Source organism: Protopterus annectens, chromosome 1.part1, assembly GCF_019279795.1.
Source record: "Protopterus annectens isolate FY-2018-M chromosome 1.part1, PAN1.0, whole genome shotgun sequence".
Classification (NCBI taxonomy): domain Eukaryota; kingdom Metazoa; phylum Chordata; order Ceratodontiformes; family Protopteridae; genus Protopterus; species Protopterus annectens.
In genome coordinates, this window is record NC_056726.1 from 1,271,791,545 (window position 1) to 1,271,809,888 (window position 18,344).

The 18,344-nt window shown below is 40.3% G+C and overlaps 1 protein-coding gene across 1 annotated transcript in view; it reads left to right on the forward strand.

Moving 5' to 3' along the window:
* Positions 1-18,344, forward strand: part of LOC122809800 (C-Jun-amino-terminal kinase-interacting protein 3-like) — a 1,405,059-nt gene that overhangs the window by 624,874 nt on the left and 761,841 nt on the right. Inside the window, exon 8 of the mRNA XM_044081538.1 lies at positions 16,191-16,318. Within this exon, the coding sequence (XP_043937473.1) occupies positions 16,191-16,318 (128 nt within the window). The remainder of the gene's footprint in view (positions 1-16,190; positions 16,319-18,344) is intronic.

The window sequence follows — 18,344 nt, forward strand, 5'->3', positions numbered from 1 at the left end:
GGGCCAGGTTGGATACTCGAATCTCTCGAGCTACCCTAACATCAGTCAGACTGAACAACTTGTCTTATCAGGTGTTAGCCCTTCTACGGAATCCTTCTCCTCCAGCGGAGTTAGTTCTGAGGGCACTAGGGTCTATGGCAGCCGCGATCGGTCTTTCCCTCCATGCCCGCCTGCGAATGTGGATATTGCAATGGACCCTTCAAGTCCAATGGTCCCTCTTGCTCCACCCGTTGAACACGCCCATACCGCTGAGCAGAGTTTTTAGGGACTCCCTTCTTTGGTGGTTACATGCACGGGAACTCAGAGAAGGGAGGCCCTTTGTGATCCCCCTGGTCGAAGCCACGTTGACCACGGACGCTTCTCGCCTCAGGTGGGGGGCATTGTTCAGGCAGATCCGTTCAAGGCACGTGGACTCCCCTAGAGACAGCATTGAATATCAATGTCCTAGAGATGAGGGCGGTGCTTTTGATGTTGCAAGCTCTCCATGACCTTCTTCCCCTGGGGACTATTGCAATCCAGACAGGCAACATGTCTGTAGTCTGGTACATAAACAAACAGGGAGGAACCAGATCTTACCCCCTGTGTCAAGAGGCCATGAGAGTTTGGGAATGGGTGATCTCCACCAACCGCTTTCTGGTAGCAACGCACATCCCGGGACGATCCAATATATTAGCGGACAAGCTAAGTCGGGTGCTCCTCACTCCGTACGAGTGGTCTCTGAATCCATCTGTTGCGAAACAGATGTTCCACAAATGGGGTCAGCCTTGCTGCAATCTTTTTGCTTCTCCTTTAAACACAAAATGCAGCGAGTACTTCACAATAATTCCCCCCAGAGACGCTCTGGTCCATGCTTGGCCTCCCGGGCTCCTTTATGCTTATCCTCCCCTTCCTCTCATGATGAAGTTCATTCAGAAAGCCTGTCGGTTGGGGAGCAGAGTTATCCTCATAGCCCCATTCTGGCCTCGGCAGATCTGGTTCCCCTTTCTGCGGTCTCACAGTGTGGCTCCTCCATGGATTCTGGATCCCAGTCCAGAACTGATTTCTCATCCCGTGTATTGCCCAACACCCAACCTGGTCAGCCTCAAGCTTGCGGCTTGGCTGATCCAGTTCCATTAATGGCTAGGACTCCCGGTATCTCATCTCCCGTTAAGGCCATTCTGGTTGCTGCTCATAAGCCATCTACCAGAAAACTTTACAACAGTAAGTGGAAACGTTTTTCCATTTGGGCCGAAGATAAGGGCCTGGACCCATTTACTGTCCCTATCCCGACCATCCTAGACTTCCTCTCATTAATCTTTCATCAAGGAGCAAGCGCGTCTACGGTTAAGGTACAATTGGCGGCCATCTCCCATTTTCATGTGGGTGATGGCATAGGTTCCTTAGCATCTACAAAGTTGTGCAAAACCTTCTTACAAGGCATCTTCCTTTTAAATCCACCAATAAAGTCTGTGGTTCCCCCATGGGACCTCACTCTAGTCTTGCAAGCCTTAACAAGTCCACATTTCGAACCTGCGGCCTCAATTCCGTTGAAGTTCTTGTCATGGAAAACAGCCTTCTTAGTGGCCATTACTTCAGCCAAAAGGGTTTCAGAATTACAAGCCTTGTGTATGAAGCCTCCTTACCTTATCTTTCACAAAGATAGAGTGTCTCTCAGGACTAACCCGTCTTTCTTGCCTAAGGTTGCTTCAGAAGCAAATATAAATCAATCAATAAATTTACCAGTGTTTTTTCCCACATTTCAGAACAAGGGAGAATACACATTACACAAATTGGATGTACACAGACAGCTGCGTTTTTACTTGCATAGGACTAGAGAGTTTCACAAGTCGGACCAGTTATTTGTCTCGTATGCGAAATCATCCATGGGTAAAGCCATTTCCAAAGTTACTGTGGCAAATTGGTTTTGTCAGTGTATTATTCAGGGGTATATATCGTCTGGCAAACCAGCCCCTGTTAATATCCGTGCTCATTCTACAAGATCTGTAGCCACTTCAACAGCCTTCTGGTCTAGGGTTCCAGTGGACGACATATGTTCAGCGGCTACTTGGTCCTCTTCTCATACGTTCATTTCTCATTATAAATTAGATGTGATTTCGAGAAGTAGGGCTTCTTTTGGCTCCGCGGTGCTTCGGAATATCCTTCCGTAAGGACCACCCAGGTTTTTATAAGTAGCTGGGGACTCTGTCCCACAGGTTGCAGAGCAAATGAAGTAACTACTTCAGATAAAGAAGTTATGTACTCACCATAATGTTCCATCTGAGTAGGTACTTCATTTGTCTGCAACCAACCCCCCCCCCCCCCGCCATCCCCCGAACCTTTCGTAATTTTCTGATCACCTTTGCAGTTGATTTTTCATATTTACAGGTTGGTAAGGCAAAAAAAAAAAACGATCTGAGGTAATGTGGTTGGTAGCAGGGGATTGTGGGTAGGGGAGGAGCTAGGAGCTCGGATCTTGGAGCTTGGTAAGCTGCCGGCTCGGATCCGAAGTCGGATCCGATACCCACAGGTTGCAGACAAATGAAGTACCTACTCAGATGGAACGTTATGGTGAGTACATAACTTCTTTTTTTCTACTGTTGAAGTTAACATAAATGTCTTGTTTTCAGAAATTATCCAAGACTGTATTGAGCCTTTTTTAACTGCTGGAAACCAGTTTACCTCTGGTGGGATTCTTACTAACAGACTGAAAGGTATATTACTCTGCAGGTCCATCCAGACTACTAGAATGAAAATTACCCTCTTTGCCTTTGGAAATGTAAGCATCTCGGGCTTGATCCTTCAACTGCTACAAAAGCCCATCTCCTTGTTAAAGAAGCTTGCTTCCCTCGTTGCCCTGACGACTGCTCATTCCACCCTTGTTGCATGGCATCAGAATTGTTTTCTTCTAATACCATATGTAAATCCTTAGCAATATGTTGTTGAAATTTCTTACTATATTCCTCATCAGAGTGAGGTAAAAGGCTTCATAACTGATTCGTTGAAAACCCTTATTGTATGACCAGTGTTGGGAGAAAGTGAAGGCCACATGCCTTATTTAACTGCATGTGCAATCCTAGGCTGTGTGTGTTCAAACTTATTGCATAAGCCTTATATACATTGGTTTTCAGCTATCTAGCTCAGAATATAATCAAATATCATATGTTAACATAATAAAACTATAGCTTTCTTTCTGTATCCTTTAGGATCACATTTGTCCATGTCTTTGCTAGCATCCATTGAGTTTTTTGTCCATTCCTTAAAGTTCTGACCTACCCCTTCTCAACCCTGGAATGGGATTGCCATGGTTGAAAAGGAAGATATTGCAAATAATACAGATAGGAGTGGGTTGTAAGGAAGAACAGTCAGGAAGTGGGGGGGGGGGGGTTGTTAACGGGATTTTGTATTACTAGCGATGTAAAATAATGTAAATGTAGAAAAAGACTGCTGTGCCATGGCAGTTTAAAACACTTCCTGCATTTACTTTGAATAAGGTTGAAAGTGAAGTAGAAAGGACAAAAAGTGGCAGATAGCATTGAAATGTATTCTTGTGTGTAGAAGCAAATAATTTGGCTAAAGGTTCATTGGAACAATCTGTGAAAAAGACTGAAGGAGTTAGCAAGAAACTGTAAAAGCTGGTTTGCACAGTGATATTCTTAGAACTTGTTACAAGTATTTATTTATTTATTAGTTGTTGATTGCTTTTGTTGACTGAGACAGTGATGCCCCTTTTTAAGAGAGACCTGGAAAGAAAATATCCAGTAAACACAACACAAATCATGGTTGCAGTGCAAGTGCAACTTGGTTATAATCAATATTTTTTCTAAAAAGATGTAGCAAACTTTAAAAGTAAAAAAATAAATGTACATAATGGAAACATTTCAAAATGGAAGCTAAACATGTAACAATGGAGATTTGATATGTCTATGTCAATTTACTTATGCACACACACACACACACACACACACACACACACACACACACACACACACACACACACACACACACACACACACACACACGCACATATATATAGGCAGATATAAATAAGTATTTTTTTACAGTATGTGCATCCTTTTTTTTTTTTTCATTCTTCTGTTTTTCTGCCGACCATTGTCTCTCCTCCCTGGTCACCCAGTTGGCTCATTCATTCCCATATAGCCATTAGGGTTGAGGGTTTGGTTAACTGTGAAAGACCATGCTTTTACGTCTTGATTCCCACATGCCAGTTACAGGGTCTCTTTGGGCTTATGCCCTGACAGGCTAATGTTTGCATGTCTCGGTTTGTTACTCTGGTATTCTTGTGTACTTTACTGCTATGTTTTCTTCTTGTTCATTGATGTTTTTGTACTCTTGGGCTGAGACTAAAATTGGTCCACAAGGATCAGTACACTGTTTTCATTATCAAATTTACTTAAATATATAAATAGGTGCAAAAGATGTGAAGCGTTTCACACAAGGTTTGGAAACCACCATAGTATCTTACTTTCTGATGATGGCATTTGCAGTAAATTGATTATTTTCATAGAGAAGTGCTAAGCTTAGTTGATGGACTCTGAAATGCCATTTTACCAGGGACAAAGCAGGGTCAAAGCATAATTTTGCCAGTTAAACTGAGAGGAAGGTGTTGTTCAGCTCTGTGTCATTACAAGACATCCATAAAAGTTAAATGAGCTGCAGGATAAAACTAGACTGCACTGAATGCAGCATTCAGATATTCATTACAAGACATCCATAAAAGTAGACTGCACTGAATGCAGCATTCAGATAATAAAGTGCATTTAAGAATTGAAATGATCTGATGTATTGTTTTTCAGTACAGTAGATCTTGTTCCTTTACAGTCTCCCTTCTAATAACTTTTTATATTTTACACATACTTTCAGTTATTTTACATATGTAAGTTACAGTATTGTTCAAGCACTTGTGTAATTTTTTATATCTATGTTCTGCATAACTGTGAATAAAAACAGTGGCAAGGTACGAATGTAAATTTAATTTGCTTGTGACATGATTTTTTTAAAATCATCATTGTACAATGCTGCAGTTTTTGCTCCCCTCATGCATCATCCTGTGGTACCGATACCCCCATGTCCGATCTACTTCACAGGAACAGCCAGCCTCTATCATCATCTCTGAACTTTCACCAATATGGGATGGGGCTGGTGAAGATATTAAGGGAACCATGTGGTATCTTGGCTGTCAACCATCATTGGGGGATTTTTTTAATATGACCTAACCCCCATTTCTTCTCACATTATCTGAGGGCTACTCCATTCTTTGGAGTATGCCTCCCCTTCGGACTGTCATCGATGACTGCTCTCCTCCCCAGATGGGCACACACATCCCTCCTTGCCAGTGCCTCAGATGCATGAGCTGCAAATTCAACCCAGGCTGCATGGCTATAGTTAGGTTTTTATCCCTCTGTGCCACAGTACTGGCTTACACACTGTATTTTTAATAAACTTCTGTAAATGCAGTATGTGTTTGGGTCGTCTGTTCTGTAATTGCTGTACATGTCTGAAGCTTTCTTTTCTGAATTTCCATAACTGTAACTGGTTTCTTACCCTCCTGGAATGTGCTGATTAACACAACAAAAATGTCAATAAATATAATGCATTGAGTTTGCAGAGTCAGACCATCATTATCTTGGCAAAGAAAATATGTGGTATAGATGCTCTGCATCTTATAGTCTATCCTCACCGTTCTCCTTAATTCACATTTTACCTATCTGTTGTTTTCCCTACCAGTCCAATTGAGCTATCTGTGTGTCCTGTTTTGGTACCTTATTAATTTTATTTAACCCTTTGAATGTTTCTTTTGGAAACCAGAGTATTCTTCTGGGCCAGGCTCATTTTCATTAGAAGGTCATGGAAACAGTTTCTGTTTTAGTGTACTAAAATACCATGTTGTGGGTTACGATATGATAGTAAATTGCATAATCTGGTCTGGAAAACAGCAGAGGTTATGAGCTGCTGATAATTATTTAATGAAGTCCATGCTTTGTTTCTGTCAGCCTCCATAATACCTCCTGTGTGACTCTGAGCAACCAGGCAGTGCTCTGGGACATTTGGGAAATTGGTCTTGTAAATACCTATGAACCTTTGATCACTAGGGATACTTGTAAACAAAATTATACCCTTATTAGAAGTTGATTCTAGTTTTGAAAAATATAATTCTTTTAGACACTAAGTGACTATAGATCTGAAGAGAAACTTTGGAACTCATATAATCACAGTGGTGAATAGTTGAGGCTGTTTACAGATATCCATTTAGTTTATTAGGCTTTCTTGTATTGGATAGTGTGTCTTTCAAGTTATAACCCATTTTGCTAAGTAACACACAAGCGTTTGATGTTTATAGGAGTGTTTATCTGTATGCCACCCTTTGAATGATGGAGAGGCTTGCTTCTCTTTCTACTAATTAAAACAATATGCAGTTTGATTTAAGTTTTTACAAACACTAGGTCAGTCACACCGCAAAGGTACACATTTGAAAAGAAATACAGGCAAAGTATCAGGATATGGAAAATTTCACAATACAAAAAAATAATAAAACAAAGGGGAAAGCAGAAAAGAGGGTTAGCAACAGAGAACATAAAGAAATAGAAACTGAACCTATGGATTACCTGGGAAGTGAATGATTTAGTGTAGAAAATCCAAGTGTGGTAACCTCATAGCATGATGGAACAATGAATCCCCAAATTAAGGTGCAATGGGTGAATGGGGTGCATCTGATTACTTGTCACATGAAGATACTATGGATCCTTCAGTTGGAAACCAGAACAAAAGTTTGGTTAGAGCTGCACAGCAAGGGAAGATGCAGGAAACAGTGGCAACTCTGGTGCAGTCAATGCTGTGAAGTGATAAGCTAGTGAGCTCCCATATGAAACAGCAATGGATGACGCTGGACGCAGCTAAAGGGAATGTGCCACAGGAAGATGTTCTGGAACTTTCTGTAGAATGGCTGCAGGAAACAGAGAACAAAGAATGTGCCCTCAGTTTAGAAGAAAATGATCCAAGGGAAGAGTTGCTTGATTTAATAGAGATGGATAGACGTATTAAGATCAATGAAAGAAACAGATTATAGAATGGCAATAAGACCCAAAATGTTATTTTTATTTATTTATTTACATTTGTTGACCGGGAGTGTCCGACTGGACGTAGGTCCATTTTCAGCGGAGGCCCGGGGAGAAAAGCTCCATAGTTAAAATATACAGGCAGCAGTTACATTGGATTTACATAGCAATTAACAATTTGATCAACATAGTAATTAATTACATACATAGTTACAGATGAAGAACATAGTACATCAGTAGACAACTAGAATCTTTATCACCTGCAAAGTACATAACCGACATTAACAATTGTTACATTAAGAAGTTCCTGCTGTATAATAAGTAGTTAGGCTTATTAGCATCTGAGCTTGCTATAATCAAGGAAGGTAGTGGGTGGATGGGGTGGGTGATATTAGAGGGTGAGTTTCAAGGGCATAGCCAGCATGTTTTTAGGTGCGCTTTTAGTAAAGTTTTGAAGTGGGTGCATGATGGTACAGAGGTAATTGTGGGTTGGAGGGAGTTCCATAATTTGGCTATGGCGCAAGAGAATAGTGCTTCTCCAGCAGAGTTATTGGCTTTAGTGACCTGTAAATGATTTTTGTTGCTGGATCTTAGTGGTCTGGTGGTGCGATAGGGTTGGAGTAGATTCTGGAGGGATGAGACTTTTAGTGGATGGTTTACTAGTTTGTGGGCGAGTGTGAGTTGATACCATTGAAGGAGGTGAGGGAGTTCAAGCCAGCCCAGTTCAGCAAGTGAGATTCTGTGGTGACTACAGTAGGATGCCCCTGTGGCAAATTTGGCAATTTTGTTGTAGCAGGTCTCTAGCTTGTTTAGATCACATTGCCTTAGGTTGGTATATATTTGAGAGGCATAAAGTAGGGTGGAGATAAGGTGGGAATTTGCTACTGAAATCTTTGCTGCTTTGGTGAGAAGTTGCTTATTTCTATGTAACGCTCTTAGTTTTTTGTGGACTTTTTTTATGGTCATGGATATGTGAATGTCAAATTTTAGTTTATTGTCTATTTCCACTCCTAGCAATTTGGTGTGTTCTGTTGGGTGTATAGTGGTGTTGTCTTTTGCTGTGATGTTAAAGCGAGTGTTGTTTTGAGTATGTTTGGTGGGTTGGAAGATGAGTAGTTTAGTTTTGTTTGGGTTGAGTATTAATTGGGCATCGGATAAGCAAGTTTCAACAGAGGAAAAGGCTTCCTGTGTGACTTTTTGCAGTTTGGGTAGGGACGGGGCTGAGCAGATGATGGTTGAGTCATCTGCATATTGTATGAGTGTGCCATGTTTGGTGGCAGAGGCTAGATTATTGGTGAAAATAGAGAAGAGTAGGGGTCCAAGGATGGATCCTTGGGGAAACCCCATGGAGACAGGTAGTTGGGGAAATATGTCATTCTGCCATACGATGGATTGTTGGCAGTCAGACAGGTAATTCTGAAACCAGTTGGTGACTGATTGAGCGAAGGACAGGTTATTGAGGACAGAGATGTGTTGTTTGTGTGGGACCATGTCAAATGCTTTAGATAGGTCTAGGAAAGTAGCAGAGGAGAGATAGCCATTGTTTTTATGCTGAAGGATAGTGTTAGTAAAGGAGACTAAGGCAGTGGTGGTGCTATGGCTTGGTTGGAAACCATGTTGAGTTTTGGAAAGGAGTGCGTTAGTAAGGAGGTAGTCAGAGACCTGAGAGTGAATGCATCTCTCTAGAATTTTGGAGAGTGGAGAGATAATAGCTATGGGGCGGTAATTGGTTAGTTCTGTGGAGGGGAATTATATGTGATACTTTCCATAGTGTGGGAACGTAACTTTCTGAGAGAGATCTGTTAATCAAGATGGATACTGGGTAGGCTAGAGCATCAGCTGCGATTTGTAAGTATTCACTTGGGAAGTTGTCTGCCGCTAATTTGGTGGGCTTAAGTTTAGTTAAGAGTTTTTTTATGTTGGAGGTAAGAACAGGAGAAAAAGAGAAGACAGTGGGAAGATTACTAGTTGAAGATGTGAGTTGGAGGGGGGGTTGTGTTGTCTAGCTAGTGATAGTATGGTTTGTGTGAAGTGTGTGTTGAATGAGGTAGAAATATTTTCGGAAGAGTGAGGGATGTTAGGAGGAGGGGTACTGACTTTACCTGGGTGGAGGATGGAGTTTATGGAGGACCAGAATTGTTTGGGGTTGTGTTGGGAGGAGTCTAGGGCAGGCTGGTAGTATTGGCATTTGTCCTGTTTTATTAGCTTTTTGACTCTATTGCGTAGTTCTAGGAATTTCTGTCTGGTTGAGGGGGTTTTGGTTTTGTGCCAGTGCTCCCAGGCTTTATCCCTGCTTTTCATTTCTGACTTAGTGGTTTTCTATAGCCATGGGGAGGCTTGTGCTTTGGTTTTGGAAAGTCTTATGGGGGCATGGTAATTAAGGTTGCTCAGGAAGGTAGTATTAAAAAATTCGACTGTGTCATCAAGACTGAGGTACTTTAGAGGATGCCAGTTACATTCTTTGAGGGATGAGATGAATGTGCATGGGTTAAAGTTTAGTTTTTTACGTATTTGTTAGTAGATGACAGGTTTAGCTTGGTATAGGTGTTTTTTGAGTAGGAATGTTGAGGAGTGATCACTGAGGCTATCTGATAAGCAGCCTGTTATATATGACTGTGGGCTTTTGCTGACTAGTATTCAATCCAGGGTAGTGTGCTTGTTGGAGTTTTTATTTATCCTGATTGGCGACTGGACTAGTTGGGTGAAGCCATGAAGGTTTAGATGATGGGTTGGATGGTTGCCAGAACAAGATTGCCAGTCAATATTGAAATCACCTAAAATTATAGTTTCTTGGGGGAGATGGTGGGTAGACCAGCTGAGGAGGATTTCTAGTGGAGGGATGTTTTGGCCAGGTGGGTGGGAAGTATCATCCAATTATGTTGATGGTTTTGTTTTGGTTTATTTTGAAGTTGGTATATATTATTTCTTCATTGCCTATTTGTGGAGCTGATGATTTTAAGATCTGGATGTTTAGATGCTGTTTAAATATTATAGCTACACTGCCTCCTTTCTTGTTTAGCCGGTCTACTCTTAGTATGCCATTACCAGTAGGGAGGATTTGCTCACTGGTAATGTGAGGTTTTAGCCAGGTTTCTGTCAGGATGACTATATCTGGGGAGTACAAGTCTATGGTGGCATGGAGTTCATGGACCGTATTGGATATACTTCTAATATTTAGGCTTAGTAGAAGGAAGTCACTTGGCTTTCTATTGGCTGTGATTTGGGAGAAGTTGTGGTTTCTAGTCTGATTATGAGGAGTGGGGTTGGAGTGGATGTCTCCACTTATGGCTAGTTTTGATATGCATGGGGTTATTAGTTTTCTCAGTTTTTGAATGTGTTTGTTTATTAGGGAAACTTTATGATTGTGCTCTGTGGGTAATAGGTATGGTGGGAGGATTACTATGTTAAGTTGTAGGGATGCTTTTTGTTTGAGTAATATAGTTGATAGAATATGTGAGGGGTGCATAGGGATGGTTCTTGAGTTGGTGGGGAGGGGAGCTGAGTGTGGGACAGACATGAGTGGTGGTGTGAGTAGTAGTACAGTGGTAGTGGTTGATTGTGGGAATGATGGAGTTTTGGTAGGATGTAAGATATGCAAGGAGAGTGCATGCAGTGAGCATAGGTATGGTATGCTTATACATGTTATCTGAGGAGGAGTGATAGTAGTGGGAAGATGGAGGCGGTAATGTTGGGTTTAGTGCCGTGGTTGGCTGTTGGAAAGATGGGAGGGGTTTGCGTGTGTCATAAAGTTAGGACCACTGGGGGCGAGAGGCAATTGGGGGCAGGGTGGGGAGCAAAGCGGGCAGAGACCCTGTTAGTTGCTCTTATGAGGGGGCTGGAAACAATCAGGTAACAGAGTAAACTGATAAAAGAACATACGATAGTGAATGTGGAGACTCAGGTAGGTACCCTGTATTTCCACAAACTATCAGTTAGCTGTGCCCCAGTTCAGGCATTTTAGTACGTTTTATGGCAGGGCTGTGCATAAGGTGCTCAAAGGGTGGTTGTAGTTTTAAAAATGGTGCCTGCCACGGGTAATATTTATTAACTTTGGGATTGGCTTAGATGTTAGAAGTCTGATTAAACAAATAAACACAGTAATCAAGACTATTAACAAAAATTCATGTGATATAACAGAAGTAAATAGGATATATTACTGTGCAGCTAAATTAATAACATATAAAGTCTTACCACAAAAACACAGGAAAGGCAGGGAATAAATCAAATGCCATCATGGAAGGGAAGTATCATATAGAGAAAAGTATAAAGCAATTAATAGTATAGAAGAGGGAACAGATCAACAGAATAGTTAGAAAGATAGATGTGATAAAATCAGTGTGCATTTGCAGAATAGACCAGGATCTGTTATACACTATTGTAAATAATGAATTAAAGATATCGGCACAGGCAGAAATACTTAGAAGACATGTAGGTAAATATAAAGGAAAAGTACAAAAAAGCAATCCATTCATGACCCAAAAAGTTTTATATAGAACTGGGAAACAAAGCAAATGGAATAGAAACACCATCACGAAAAGAAAAAATAGACACATTTTGGAGAAATATCTATGAAGACCATGTGAAACATAAGTAAGATGCTGAATAGATAGTAAAATAAACAGTAATAAGTTCCAATATATAGGTCATGAAACAAAATTAAGAACAGCTCCTAAATGGAAAACACCAGGTCCAGATGCAGTACCTAACTTCTGGCTAAAAGTATTAACATCTTTACACAAAGATTTGGTCCTGAGTAAGAACTACTTATATGTGCATTCCAAACAGAAGTTAACAGGAAAAATGATACTCCTCATTAAGAGTGAACCAACAAGTTATCCTAAAGGCCACCCACTTGCCTTCCAACAATGTATAAACTATATACTGGAATTGATAATAAGGTTTATAGTCATTTGGAAGAAAACTCAGTCATGGCATTAGAACAAAAGGGTAAAAAAAAGAGTCATATGGAACAAAGGATCATTTGTTGTTAAAGTTATAATGGAGAATTGCAAAGAAGGGAAGAATCTAAGTATAGTATGGATAGACTACAAAAAAGCATTTGACAGTATTCCACATTCATGGATAAAAGAGTGCTTAAAAATGTATAAGATACACCCTGCATTGATCAATTACATTACCCCAACCATGAAACAGTGGCAAGCCACTTTGTAGCTAAGCCATGATAAAGGATACATTGTTATCCCAGGGATAAAATGCAAAGGGCAATATTCCAGGGTGATTCTTTGTCACTTTTGTTCTTTTGTCTTGCCCTTAACTCATTAAGATGTCTCCTTAACAGATTAGGTCAGGGTTACAGTTTAGCTCCCAGAAAACAACAAAGTGGGAAGACTTCTCGTTTTCTTTTGGTGGATGATTCTAAACGGTGTAGTTCATCAGATGAAGAGCTAAAAGCACAACTATAAGTGGTCAAAATATTCTCAGATGCTATACGAATGTCACTTGGTCTTGATAAATGTACAAAAGCAACATTTAAAGCAGGAAAGCTGCAGCACCAAGAAAATATTAGTCTGAGACAGAAATCTGATTTAAAGGAACTTGAATGGGAGGGAGTATATAAATATTTGGAAATTGATGAAGGATTGATAATAAAACATGAACAGATGTGAACAAAACTCAGTAAGGAATTTTTTATAAGACTAAAATTAATACTGAAAACAGCCCTGATGTCTAGGAACAAAGTCCAAGCTATAACCAATTGGCTTTTCCAGTTCTGACTTACAGTTCTGGGGTGATTGACTGGACTATAAAAGTATTGGTTCAGTTGGACAGGAATACAAGAAAAATGCGTCATACTTATCAAATGGAATATAAAAGTCACTGTATACCAAGATTATATATTCCCCATTCTGAAGAACATATTGGCCTCCTCGAAACAGATTACATGTATAGATCTGTAATCATAGGACAACATACATATCTGCTGACCTCGTCAGATCCAAACTTAGTGAAAGTTTTAAAACATGAGGAGAACATGTTAAGCAGAAACAGAAATCAAATCAGAATTAGAGAAAAAATCAGGCAGCAACTTAATGTGCCAAAAGAATAAAAGAAATAATATATGAAGAAGGATGAAATGAGAAAGCAAGAAATGTGGAAAAGGCATAAATATAGTTGCAAGTACAGAAAACTCCAGGAACAGACTCGTGTTGATTAGGATCCGATACAAGAATGGTTAAGGTAAGGTGAATTTAAACCGAAAGATGAAAGGTTAATATTGTTGGCCCAGGGCATTGGACTACATAGATGTTGGTTTACAAAGTCCATTGAACATGTTCATAGGTTTATAGGTAGGTACTAGGCTATTGGCCCTAGGGCCTCTATAAGCCTAGCCAAAAAGGTACCCTGGCTTTGGCCACCCAAGAAAATAATTTTCCTGTGCCCCTGTTGAGCAGAGCCCCAGAGGTGATCCCAGGGGAGAATTTCCTATCTCCCATCCAATCATCAAGATTTTTCTTGGAGTGCTAACGAGGAGCTTTGTTTGATGTAGATAGTTAGTTCCAGAGGAGATGTAGGAGAAACAGACAAATGCAGGTTCTGTAAAACATAGCTGGAAACAGTCATACATCTTGTTGCTGTATGTGATATAATAACGGCAGATGGCCTGTATACTGAAAGGCATAATAATGTGGCAAGACTGTTGCATTGGGGATTTTGCAACCATTACAATACTGAAGTAGCCGAAAAGCATTGGAAACATGACCCACAATGCGTTGTAGAGAATGATGACGTTTATATCACATGGGATCGCCCATTACCAACAGTCCAAAAAATAGATGTGAGAAAACCAGATATAGTAGTCCAGGAAAAGAAGACAAAAGTAGCATTTATCATTGAAATTGCTATACCCAGTGATTACAGTCTCTTGTGCACAGAGAGAGACAGAGTTATAAAATACTAGGATTTGTAGGCAGAAATGCGTGCAGTGTGGACGAGGGATATCCAGACAGTTACAACAGTAGTACGAGCAATGAGTCCCATAAAAAAAAAAAAAAACTGGTTGTTTTTATATATGCTATACATAGAACTCCATATGAATTGCAGGAGTCATTACTGGGTGCACTACGAGTGCTGCGAAGAAAACTTTTGGCTAATATCTAAGAATGTAATGATACTAATTTCACAAACTTTAATCATACTTTGACTTAGGAATGGAGTCCATTCCCATCATGGTATTAAAAACCCAAAGGACTTGGAGAAACTAGACCAAGGAGCAAAGTAAGAGTGGAGTCATTTGCATACTGTAGCACATTTAGTTTAATGAAGTAATTCCAAATGTTATGAGCAGAAGTGTTGAATAGCAAGGAACTTGCAGATGAACGTTTTGATACTCCTTTGTAGATGTACAAACGTTCAGCAAAACTGCCCCCATTAATACCTATATTTTACAAATCAATCTGACTTCTCCGAAATACAGTTTATCAAACGCCTAGATCTCGCTCAAAATACACCCAATATAGTATATTATCCTAAAAACACCAATCGTTTTGGTAACCTAGTGCATTTAGCATCTTCTGATATTCATTCTGGTCTCGTGGTGCTTGTGTACATACAAGTATTATATTTGTTAATGATGAATGTAGATCACTATATTTTGCATAATTTCTCTTGCTATGTAGTTAAACATGCATGTAACATTTGGATTAAATAGTTAAAAATACAAGTGGACACAAGTAATAAATTACGACACATTTATACATGAATCTTGTAATTGGCTAAAGGCATTGTATCATCACAGCCTTGCATTGTCAGAAGCAATGTGGCAGAATATAGACCACATATACACTGTCTTATTCAGCTGCACCATTTACATGAAGACTTCAGAGTGTGTGCATAGTTAACATAATTCCATAAGATGTCTGTTCAGTGACATAGAAGGATGAACCACTGACTATGGCTCAGAAAACCCTACTTATTTCAGTGACCCAGGAGCTAGGGGAGCTGATCACTGAAGATGGGAATGTGCAGTGGGCAGTCTGGTTTGCTGATTGATGCAGTAAAGAAGGGAAGACAGTACACAGCATATGGGCAGGAGATGCATGCTTGGTTTTGTCAAACATCTGTAAGCAGTAGCCTTCTGGAGAATGTGTAGAAGGATCATGCAGGTCCCCCTTGAAGGAAGGCATAGCAGGCCTTCACACAAACGTGCACATCAACAACCAGGATGTGGGGACTTAGGCCATTACTAGAAACACCTTGATGGTTGCCTGGAGAGCAGTCTTTCCTGACTGGGCCTTGCACTAATGGAGAATGAATGGCTTGATCATTTGCAAGAGTGATAGTAGTTAACAGAAATTAAAAAAACAAAACAAAAAAAACTGTTTATATGAATTCAGTCCAGATGTCTGATTACCTTTTTATGTAGTGCTGTTTTATTGGATTTGCTGTTTTCATCAGTCATGGTATGTGTACAGCACAGGTGTTTGGTAGTCATGCAAGTAAAGAAATATTCTGTTATCTGGTGGTTTTTAGGTGTTGTAGTTTTTGTACAGTTTGGCAGGCAATGGATACAACTGAATGTTGGAGGGTACTTGCATTGTCAGACAGAAGGCAATAAATCAGCTTGATGGTGTACTAGTGTGAATAGGGAGGCTTCCCATAACTACATTGTTGTCAAGCTTGGAAAAAGTATATGTAGAAATATGTGGGGGGGGGGGGTCTGGGTAAAAGGAAGCTTGAAGACCCACGCTGCAATGTGTTAGGTTCAAATTACCAGATTTTGACTTTTTTATTTAATTAATTCTGACTAAAAGGCTTATGATTCAAATGCAAGTCTTACGTTTCTTCTTTAACTGTAACTATACTGCCTCTCTGATAATTATAGAGAAAACTTGTACATGAAAGTTAACTGACTAGTGCCATTTTATGAAAATAGGATGACTCTAAATTAGTAAATTACCATCAATGGTTCATTGAATTTTTTGCTTACTGTTGTATAACAGGGATCACTTAGCCTTTTCAGGGTTTATACTGAACTGTTGTTTTTTGGAAACCAATATTTTAATTCTCAGGGTAGCCCACATTATTTTTTCCTATATGATCTATTTTGCATAGTCATCATTTTTGGTCAACTTTTATTCCAAAATGTGTGCCAAGTGAAAAATATTTTTTTTAATATAGCACTCCTAGCAGAGCAGATGGTGAACAGGAAGAATTTGTTGAAAGAAATACAGACTCCCTCTATGCTGAACTTTCAGATATTGGACCAGAATATTTAGAGGATGTGGACGAAGGAGCAGACCTTCAAGGTGAGTGTGTTCCACCCAGGTCTCTGTATTTTGAAATTGTGTTGCAGCCCTATGACAATAGACTAGAATATTAATTGTAAGAACAGAGAAATAGCCCTCTAGACTTTTATCATAATGCATGAAGCATGAGTTATGGGAAAAATGTAACTCAAGTGTTTTCCTTCTTATTTGCCTGCTAATTAATTTCATATGTGTTTAATATTTCTTTGAAAATAATATTTGACAAAAAGTGTTAAATCATTGCTTTATATTGTACTACCATTTGCAGGCCAGTTTGAAATGATATTAAAAGGTGAATTTTACTTATTTATTTAACATTTTTTACTGGGAAAATTCGATTTGGAATGAGCCAATTTTCAGTGGCGGCCCGGGGAGAAACGCTGTAGATGCATGTCTTTGTAATGTGGGAAGAAACTGGAGCACCCGGAGCAAACCCACACAAACACAGGGAGGACATGCAGACTCAGCACAGAAGGCATTCCAGCTGAGAATCGAACCCAAGAACCTCTTGCTGTGGGGCAGCAATGCTAACCGCTGCACCACTGTGCCGTTAACTCTAGTTACTGATGATCTCATAGTGTGCTTTTCTACAGTTTGTTTGTTTGAAAGAAGTTCAGATTTGATAGCTGTCCTTCCATATCACTGTTGCAGTATTCTTCACCTAAGGGATCTCCTGTCAAGGATAGCCCAATGTCTGACTAGTATACCAAAGCCGTCTTCTCATATAGGCACTGTCACATGTATGCTCCCCATGCAAGTCATAGGGCATAAAGGTGATGTATGGATGCAAACACTTAGAACTTCTATGCCACCAGTCTGAATGACACAAATGTCTGTCGGTCTGAAGATCCTTCTGCTGTGCTGGTTACCAAGCTGTTTTTTCAGATAAGTGCCCAGTTGGGGGTTCTTCTCTCCTTTTTTACTCTTGTTTGGTATTGTGCCCATGTCATCCAGAAAGGGAAAATGTCAGTGTGAGAGACAGATCCCCCATAAAGACTGTCACGACCAGTATCACTTTTGCTTGGGTGCTTCCCACGATCATACTCAGAGTTCTGTCTGCCAGGTGTTTGTGCTTGAGACTCTACATAATTGCCTCTCCTCGTTATCAATATATCTTGAGAACCAATGACTTAAGCTGTTGGCTCAGGGTGTTGTGGCAGAATCTTCCCATCCTGAGGTCCAGCCATCTTCCAAGAAGAAGCCAAAAAAGTCATTCCCGATCTGGTTGCTGTCAACCCATCAAAGGCCGACATGGATCCAAATTCTTGCATGCCCTCAGAGGTTTTTCTAACATCTCCACCTGCTGTTGAGGGGGAACCTTGGCTGATAATATCTGAGGGACCGAGGGGGATTCCTTGGATTTTAGTGAGGGAGGAAATTCCTACCACCATTATAGAGTTGCATCAGGGGGTCTGACCATCCAAAGGTTTTTTGAGTAGATGTCCTGCAGAAGAGGAAACAGAAGATAAAGCATATTCTCCTGTTTTTATGATCCCCAGCATGAATGGCAGGATTTAACTCTGTGTTTATTTAATGCTTTGATGGCCTTGACTCCTCCTCAAAGGGCTCTGTTCCTTCTTCCCCTGGTCTTCCACTTCTGTTAAGAGGACTAAAGACTTGAATTCCTCAGATGAGGATTTGGACTTTGGGAAAGAATCCCTGGCCTACTCATAAATTCCTTTCCCCCTAGACTATGATTCAGAAGAACAGGATTCCTTCAGTTCAGACTCCCTCTTGGAAGACCTGTCCTTTGGGGATATTATTGCCTGCATGATGGACTGTTTTAAGTGGAACTGTTCCCAGGTCTCTGATATTCAGAAAATGCACTATGAGTTCCTGCAGATGGAGTCCGTTAAACCATCTGCTGTTAATCCTGGTCTGGGTGCCCTTTTGGATACCTTTTCTGCAGCTTCTGTAGTACCTGACTCTCAACTTCCTGTGCCAAAGAAGCCAGATAGGTTCTACAAGGTGCCCAAGGAATGCAAATTTCTTTATTTGTGCCCTTCTGCTGATCCTTCAGTGTTAT